Source organism: Xiphophorus maculatus, chromosome 20, assembly GCF_002775205.1.
Source record: "Xiphophorus maculatus strain JP 163 A chromosome 20, X_maculatus-5.0-male, whole genome shotgun sequence".
NCBI classification, from domain to species: Eukaryota; Metazoa; Chordata; class Actinopteri; order Cyprinodontiformes; family Poeciliidae; genus Xiphophorus; species Xiphophorus maculatus.
Genome location: NC_036462.1, coordinates 8,006,438 through 8,015,469, shown reverse-complemented (window position 1 = coordinate 8,015,469; position 9,032 = coordinate 8,006,438). Strand labels below are relative to the sequence as shown.

At 34.6% G+C, this 9,032-nt stretch overlaps 1 protein-coding gene across 3 annotated transcripts; it reads left to right on the top strand.

Moving 5' to 3' along the window:
- Positions 1–407: 407 nt before the first annotated feature.
- Positions 408–8,874, top strand: LOC102221473 (protein phosphatase 1 regulatory subunit 12B-like). 3 transcript variants are annotated; one of them, XM_023324626.1, is made up of 8 exons: positions 408–537; positions 2,668–2,808; positions 5,417–5,433; positions 5,540–5,678; positions 6,557–6,658; positions 6,727–6,777; positions 6,853–6,903; positions 8,129–8,556. In XM_023324626.1, the coding sequence occupies exons 2-8, from the start codon at positions 2,707–2,709 to the stop codon at positions 8,255–8,257; spliced, it is 591 nt and encodes a 196-aa protein (XP_023180394.1). In that variant the 5' UTR covers positions 408–537; positions 2,668–2,706; the 3' UTR covers positions 8,258–8,556. The 3 variants fall into 3 exon arrangements, with proteins under 3 accessions (XP_023180394.1, XP_023180395.1, XP_023180396.1); XM_023324627.1 differs by lacking the exon at positions 408–537 and adding an exon at positions 8,565–8,874 and having other exon boundaries at positions 2,526–2,808; positions 8,129–8,216; XM_023324628.1 differs by lacking the exons at positions 408–537; positions 8,129–8,556 and adding an exon at positions 8,565–8,870 and having other exon boundaries at positions 2,526–2,808.
- Positions 8,875–9,032: the final 158 nt, after the last annotated feature.

The window sequence follows — 9,032 nt, the reverse complement described above, 5'->3', positions numbered from 1 at the left end:
TCAGTCCGTTACGATATCAAGTTTCCAGGCTTGATATTTATTTCTCGATTATTAATCAGCGCTTCTCTGAACACAGCGATGGTTGATTGACTAGCTGTACTTGGTGCTAACGTGGCTAACACGAGTAACAGTTTAGTCCAAAGCCTTTTCTGCTAAAATAAAATCGTTAGTGTATGTCAGATACAGACACATTGCATATTGATCTGTTTAGCTAACGTAAGACTGTGTAGCAGACAGGCTTCAAGGTGTAGAAGTTGTATCAGTTCTGCCTTTATGCTGTACTTAACTAACGGGAAGCTAAGTGTGTTTGTGAGACGGCCGCGCACGTGACCACGTAGAATGGGCATCAGCCAATGAAAAGCGGCTCCTCTGGTAAGGTCCATTACATACACAACCAACGGTACCTTTTCGCCACCGTTGGTTGCTAAAAGAAGCCACGCTGAATCCAAGCCACGCTGTTCTGCTCCAGTCATTACTTCCCCCAGCAAACAAGTCAAAGACGTTAATTCAAGAAAAGGTTTCTAACTTTTCAGAAACGCAAGTATTGCTTAAGTTCTCGTGAATTTTCCAGCATCATCTGTTTTAAAACAAGTTAGTCTGTATAAAGCATCGACTTCCGTATTGCAGTAAAGAGAATTAGCTTACAAACTTCCAGCAGGTGGCGGTGATTAAGGAGAGCAGATTAACTTCCTGTTCCTGCTAGCCACGTTTATTCTAGCGAAGAATGTCGAATATGAAGGCTAATATGTTTTATCTAACATTTTTTTGTTAGATAAAAGTTATATAAATTTAGGGTCGCTATGTGGCTAAGTGGTAGAGCAGATAAGTCCTCAACAGTTGTCCCAGGTTCGTTTCCGGGGCTATTTACAACATGTCTTTCCCTTCTCTCTGTCTTTCTCCCTGTCCAGCCACTGGACATAAGCTACCGCAAAACCCAATGAAAATTGTAGATTTTAAGCAGTTTATTAAATAGAGTTCTGTTCAAGTTGATGAACAGAACTCACCGTCTATGTTTTGAACAGTACAAACTCTACTGTTTGTGAAATTCTTTAATACATTATGTGGACAGAAAGTAAAATCTGAACATTTATTAGCTCAACAATTTTGTAAATGCTATTTTAATAGGAAATAGTAATTTTCTACTAAAATTCTATTTTCATGATAAATAGAAGGTTTTCAAGACATATGGAATCTGATCACGGGAAGAAATTTGCTCCTATTTTTACTTTTAATAAACATGTCATCAAGTCATTGTGTGTCTGTAGCGGGGCAGGGGGAGATGGTCACCCCACACAACGTGTAGGCATACTTAAACTGCCTTTTTTGTTTTTGTTGTAAGTACTTTTGAAACCAGCAGATGGTGCTTGCTTACTGAGCTGTAAAAATGAAGAACACTACACAAATATGAAAGACAGCTTGAGAATTTGAGAAGGGAAAGACAGAGAGGCACTTTTATCTCTCAGTCTATTGGTAAATAAGATAATGTTAACTTTGGGTTAAATGCAATGTTGCCCTTGCTTGTATGTGTACCTAAACTGCCAGAAAAAATGTTCAGGGCTAATGCCAAATCTAGACACTCTTTCTTTCTACTTTTCTACTTTTGTCTTGCTAAAGTATTCAAACTCATAGAAGAAACTCCTTTCACATTACAATTTCATAGTTTAATGCATTATACAGATGTTAGGTAAAAAAAAAAAAAAAAAACAGAGAATAATGGTAGTATACTTAACAGTAGCACTGAAATAAAGGTTATGTAAGACATGGTTTACAGATAAATATCTGGAAATGGTTCTATGGATTTTTAATTAACATTACCTTTCTGATACATGTAAACAAATTCATTGCAGCTAGTTGCCTTCAAAAGTCACCTAATTAGAGTCTGTCTGTGTGTAATTTAATGTCCAATAAATCCACTTGATCATTGAAGGTCTCAGAAGTTTTTAGAGAACATTAGTAAACAAATAGTATAATTAAGATCAAGGAACACAGCAAGAGAGGTCAGCGAAGAAACTGGACATGATTAAAATAGGGTTGGATTATAAAACAATATCTGAACAAGCATTTAACATCTCACAGAGCACTACTCAATCCTTAATCTGGAAATCAAACTAGGATATTACAGATCTATGAAGACATGCCAGTAGGGCAGAACAATGTGGCTGAAAAACATGTCACATTTCAAGTGTTTTAGATCTGTTGATATTGTTTAGTTTTTTTGTTTTATATATTTGAAATACTACCATACTGGTGACGTGACCTTTCCTGTTTTATCCATTCCTCTCAAGATGTTGAACACTCAACAGTCTTTATTATTATTATTATTATTATTATTATTATTATTATTCACAAACATAGTTAACATTTGAATCACTTACTTCAGTAAAATATGTCACGTCACATCAGAAATGTTACAAACAACTTAATTTAAATCCATGTGTGCACACATATAAACACACCCTACAGTCTACAGCCCGCCTACTCCTACCACTCCCCCACATTCTCAAACTTGTGTTCTTTCACTCGCATCTGATATGTGTTTCCATCTCATGAAGATCACACTGGCATTCTTCAAACTGAGACAATCTCACCTGAATCCCATCTCGGGCAGGGTGCTTTTTATAACTTGTAATTTATTTATTTTTTCTTTGTTTTGGTATTTTGTATCAGAGTACAACTGTATGCAGTGGTCCCAGCAGTGTAAGAACAATGTCATCTCTACTTTCTCAAAACAAAGATGAGCCGTTCATCAGAAAATCACTGTCTGACTCTTGTCCAGCTTCATCTGCTGCCAACACCAGAAGCCTGAGGGTAAGGTCTGATTTTCTTTCATCTTCTCTTTGTATTGTTAGAGAACATGCCTAAATATATTTCATGCCAAAAGAGACACCATAATGAAATGTTATGATAGTTCCTGAGCAACTTTGAACGAAATAATATTTTTACTACCTTAAAGTAAAGATTGAGCCCTGTATTTTGGAGAATAATTATTGAAATGTTATATTTGAACATAAATAGAGATGACTGTTCTAGTACTTGTTGCTTCAAGTAAGATAATTCCAGTGAAGGTATGAAAATATATAAGTTCTGACAACGTGAGCTATGGGCTCATTCAGTTTAAGTATAATACACTAATGCTGTATTTCATATGTTATGTTGCTATTGAACAAAATATGTTTATGTTTTATGGTGCAATAGTTACTAAGTGAAAATTAATATTTTCCTATGAGAATCAAACATGTCTGTTTCTGAATTAGATCATAGTGTATTATGTAAGACCGGCACTATGTTCTTGATTGTGTAGAGATGGAACTGACAAATACATTTAGCATGACTATAAAACCTTTAAATGTCAAAAACAAACTTTAAACTATGGTCTTTATTTATATATATATATTACAAACTTTAAACATCACAACGATTGACCTACAATGTTATATAATTTTTTATGTTGATATCCATGAGAAAATTTTGGTAGAAAGCTTTGGTATGATTATACATACATATATATTTGATCTTATATATTTGTGTAAAACTTACTTATGGCATAAGGCAGGGATGCAGAAAATACCAGCATGTGAGGAAAAGCTATAGAGGAGAAATGTAGACTGTAAAGAACAGTGTAAAAAAATATGACTAGTTCAAAGACCACAATCGTAAGGAAAAAGGACAACAGTTTGGTTTAGAAGATTGTGATGGTGGGAACTCAAAGTATTTATAGATGTTTATGTCTCGGCTAATCCTAAGGGAAGCTAATATTTTCCACTCGTCAGTAGGAATAAAAAAGCCTTCCAAGGGATGTGGGAGGACTGGAGGAAGACTCAAGAGACAAGAAAAACACTTTTAATCATGAATAATTGAATAATTAATTGGACAAATTTGATAGTATCTGTTTACATGATGTCATATTGTTTAAACCAACATGCTTGAGTCTATGATTAATAACGTTTTACCAAGTATAGTCACATGTTGTGAGACATCCTTTGAGGGGTTTATTTCAGAGTCTGGTGAAGATCCAGAGGTTCTTTAAATGTCTGAACAAAGGCACTGCAGTGTTTACACAAAGTGTCTGTAACACAAAGTCTTGGCTCTTCTTTCTATTTTAGACTTCCAGTTAATTGTGTTTGGCATAAATCTCTTTGAGCACAAATCTTTGGTCTACTTTTATGTTGAGGTATTTGGTGTGCTTTAAAATAGAAGAGTGCATAAGTAAACTGTCAGAAGTTATCTTTTTTGATATTACATCTTCACATGAAAACATAACTTAAATGTTAGCTTTTGTAATTCAAACTGACATCTATATGTGTCTGTAAAACGTCATGTAGCGTATATCAGATTATGTTTCTGATACAATAACTAATATGACAGGGCATTCAAGGATTAAGAGTTTTTTATGCTTGTAAAGTAACGCATCTACAATAGTTGAATCCTTATGTCATCAACCTAACAGTGAAATCTGATGCTGAACGTTGTGCAATTATTACTTTAAGCTGGTTATCTTATCCATGGGCGGACAGTGTAGCACTTATGACTTATGGTAGCTGTTATTCTAATATGACAATAATGTGCAAACAATAAATATTACTGAACACACAACAAAAATGATCAGGTAAATAGCTAAAAAAAACATTGTCAGTCTTCTATCTAAGCTCACCCTTACAAGAAAAAAATGTGTTACACTTGTACAACACCACATGAGAAATGAGAAGATTACTCACTTGTGTTAGCTGGATATAGTTGTTAAAGTTTACTGACACATTTATTAGTTTTTTTGTATAGCAATCCATTGGATTTATGTAATAAATACTGTGTGCACTACATTTTTTAAATATGTTTCTTGCATTTGTGTCTCTGGATTACAATAAATTCAGCACAATGGACTTTTTTTTCCTTTTGTTTTTCTTCTTTTTTTCTTCTTTAGAATGTTTGTATGAAACCCACTACCACTTTAATTATTGGCATTTTAACCAATTTAAATCTTTGTTACTGCTTTGACAAAGATTTTTGCTTGAAATTTTCTGAGGACATAGACCACACAACCTTCCCTTACTAAGCAGGCAAAAGTGAACAAAATGTGAGCGTCCCTGCCAGAGTTATTACCTTTTTTGGATATGTTTAGCTATCTCTGCTTGTGAGCTTATTTAAGGGATCATTTCCTCTCTCCTCCTTTAACTTGCTTTGGTATGTCTGACTGCCATAAACTGTTTCATGGAACACACATCACATCATGGGTAAAATGACATTATTACAAGTAAAAATGGAAGCAGAAATTAAGTACATGTTAATTTATTGATAAAATTAAAAATGTTACTTTGGTTAAAAAGAGTGAGGCTAGGTTTACCTTCATTACAACAAGAATGCATGTATTTTGTTTAAATATAAGCTAAATATGTTCTAAAACCTACTTTCTCTCTTCTAGCATGAAAGGCCGTCTAGGTAAGTTTTCTATGACTTTGGATACTGAAACACAAATAAAATCTATTTTTATTTCAATGGTTGCTAAAGTTTGAGAGTAACTGATAATGAGAAGTTGTGTCTTTAGATTGGGCTCATCTAGCTCATCTGACGTCTCCAATGACACATCAACAAACCATGCAGAGTCCTACTTTTTACAAAGGGAGAGCAGACTGTCTGCAAAGAAGAAGGCAGAAGAAGAGAAGATGAACAGTGACTATAAAAAGGCAAATGATGCGATTTGATTGTTGAACTTTTCACTTGGAGTTATTGTTCTACAGTAATGGTGAAAAAAGTAAACCCTGTATCAATTCTCTTGTGTTAACACAAGTAATCTATATTATATAATATATAATTACATGATGTATTAAGCTTATGTAAAGATTTGACCATTGCTAGCTCAAAACCTCACATCACAGATACCACCAGTTAAGAAAGAAGAAGCAAAAAAGAACCCAAAATTCTTACCTGTAGGTGAGATTTAGTATATGATGTAGGGTGCCTACTGAGCAAAACGGAATTGGCTTTCATCCAGGTTTACTCATTCACACAATACAAATATTCTTTCCCTACAGGGTAATGTTGAAAAGAGAAATTACAAACTAAAAATGCAGTAATGCCAGTAGTGAAGCATTTCTTAGTAATTTTGCACTAAATCCTAACATGTTGCATACTTTCAAATAAGTCAATCTAAACTGAACACACAGTTGTACTTCAATACAAAAATGCATTGAAGTACAGTACATAATTGCATTAAAGTACAATTTTAACTTCAATGCAAGTTAAAATTGCATTGAAGTTGCAAGGCAATTTCAATGCATTGCAATTTCATATAATTTCAAAATATATATATTATATTTAATGATTATATATAATCATTAAATATGTTATATACACATGAAGAAATTAAGCTACCACAGACTCCACATTTAATTTTGTTGTTTTGTTATATCAGTAATCTATAGGTACGGTATTTAATTGAAGTTTATATAATCTTGTCATTGTCTGCATTTATTTAACCCTGCTCCATTTTGTCTTATTTGTTTCAATTTCCTGCGCTGTGAAAATTAATGTGTGGACATCCAAACATATGTGAATTTTACAGATGTATGAAAAGGCACTGGCAACAAATCAAAGGCTTAAGTCCCGACTAGAGACCAGCAAACAAGACCTGGCTACAGTTCAGAACCAGCTGCAGACTGTGCAGGTGTGCAAATGAATTTCATTTTGGGCAATTTAACAATAATAATAATAATGATCATTTCACTGGAACAGAAGGGAAAACCAGATGATTGTACTTCAAAAATGCTAGAAGCAGAGAAAAAGGTACACACTCATCAATCTGATTTTGTATGTTTTAATGAAACTGCCCTATTCATGTTTAATAAATTATCTTTACAGGAAAGTTGGAGCCTTAAAAAGAGGATATCAGATATGGAAGAACAATTAAAGGTAATTTTTATTCATTTCATAAGCGTATTAATATTCCTACCCTGAGTGTTATTAAGCACACACAAACTGTGTGAATGTTTGTGAGACATTGTGTTGATGACGGTTTTAGCTGGTATCACTTGTCACCATTCTGTTGTTGGCTTTGGAAGCTGTGAGTGCATCAACACCACAGCCATAGTGAACAACAATGGTTCACTGTCAAATGACAATAGTCTGCTCTGTGCTGCCCAAGAAGATTCCAACAAGAGCTTTTTGTTTTCCGTCAATGAATTGCCTTAACAAATATGGGATACTAGTCTGAAAATAAACCCTGACACGATTGGTGTGTGTTTCTGTGTGTACATGGATGATTGTTTGACTGACTAAATTTGACCAGCTCTGACAGAATAGAGACAGAAACAAAACTACATTTCAAAAATTAAGTTTGCAGCACTGTGATACTAACTGATCCATTTGGTGTTCAGTCATAGATATTGATATGTTAACTATAGTGACTATTAACTATTTGATGTATGATTTCACTTAACATGCATTTAGTTTTAAATTAATTTACAGTAAAAACTATTGATTATGTGGATGTGGAGTTTAACTAAATCAAGAATACTAAGTTGGAGGACCAACTTTTTTAGTAATGGTTAAAGCCACCAAAAGTTAGTTTTGATCAAACTGCTTAAAAAAGTTCTTTAGGGTTTATTCACACAAGTCCTTTGGTCCACTTGTTTGGTACTGACGAAAAATTTACTTTTTTTGTTTTGTGCTGTTCATTTCACATTGTGCTTTTTCTGTAAATGGACATTAATTCGTAAGCCAAACCATGTGGGTGATAATCCCTACTCCCATTGGACAGAAAGAATGGAGGGCAGGACAAAGCATAGCCCCCGAAAAAATTAACTTTGGAAGTTCTGTTGTGCATATTTGTGCTGTTGTTGAAAATGTAATACTGCTTTGAATGTCGAGAGCAGCTCATACAACACAGGTTCCACAACATGATTTTCTAATTTTGGAATGGCATCAGCAAATACTGCTACAAGCTGAATGAGACCAGATGCTCTGCGCCTCCTGACCCACAACATGCTGAAAGCAGCATTGCTAAGCAGAAAATAGCAAATTAGTAACAATTTCAGTACATGCAGAAGTAGCGTTAGCAATACTGAAGGCCTCATTTTAACTATAATGCAAAGGAGTTGTGACTCATGAAGTTCAAACGGATGTTTATTTCTTGTAGTTGGTTCGGATCAAGGCCAGTCTTTATTCACACCAGAAGCAAACCGTATCAGAATTTGGTTGGAAGCGCACAGAGACCACCTCAAAAAGTGAGTCTTGGGTTGTTTGCTCCTCACCAGGGTTCGCTTGAGTGTATTCACACCTGCATGAAAGGTCCGGACCAATAGAGGAAACAAACTTTGGTCCATTTAAAGAAGCTCAAATATGTTATGTGTGAAGACCCCTGTACAAAGGTATCTTTATATAACCCTCATCATAGCTTCTGCAAATATTCATCCATCTAGTAGACCCACTTAACCTATCAGGGTCATGGAGAGAGCCGGTTCCAGTCTTCAGCAGTCATTAGAGAAGACACTCTGGAAATGTAACCAGTCTTCCGATTAGCTTAAATCTGAACTTTATGCTTGTTTATGCTTTTCTGTGCTTTTTGTCTTCAGGTGAAAGCTGAGCTGAAGCTAGAGAACCAGAGGCTGAAGGATGAGAATGGGGCTTTAATCCGTGTCATTACTAAACTCTCCAAGTAAAACAGGAAGCAGGCGGGGGAGAGAAAGGGGGAACACATACAAAGCTATTTTTAAATCCAGTAAAGGAATAAACTGATGTCTGAAAGGACTGTGGTTCTGCTGATGTTCTCTAAACTTTAGGTTTCTTGTACATTTTTGTTGTGTAAAATATTAATTAAAGGTGTCTACAAAAGGCTGTTGTTCTGGTTTTACATAATGTCTGCAGTGACTTAAAATCAAATTGTAGATCTTCATACTGCTTTTTATTTAGAATAGCAACACTTTTGGACACTCAAAGTGTATTCAGTATTTTCTTTACAGCTATAAAAGTAAATGCATAGCAGTGGAAATTTTGGTCACTTCAGCTAAATACATCAGCTAGAGAAAACTTATTGATGGAAA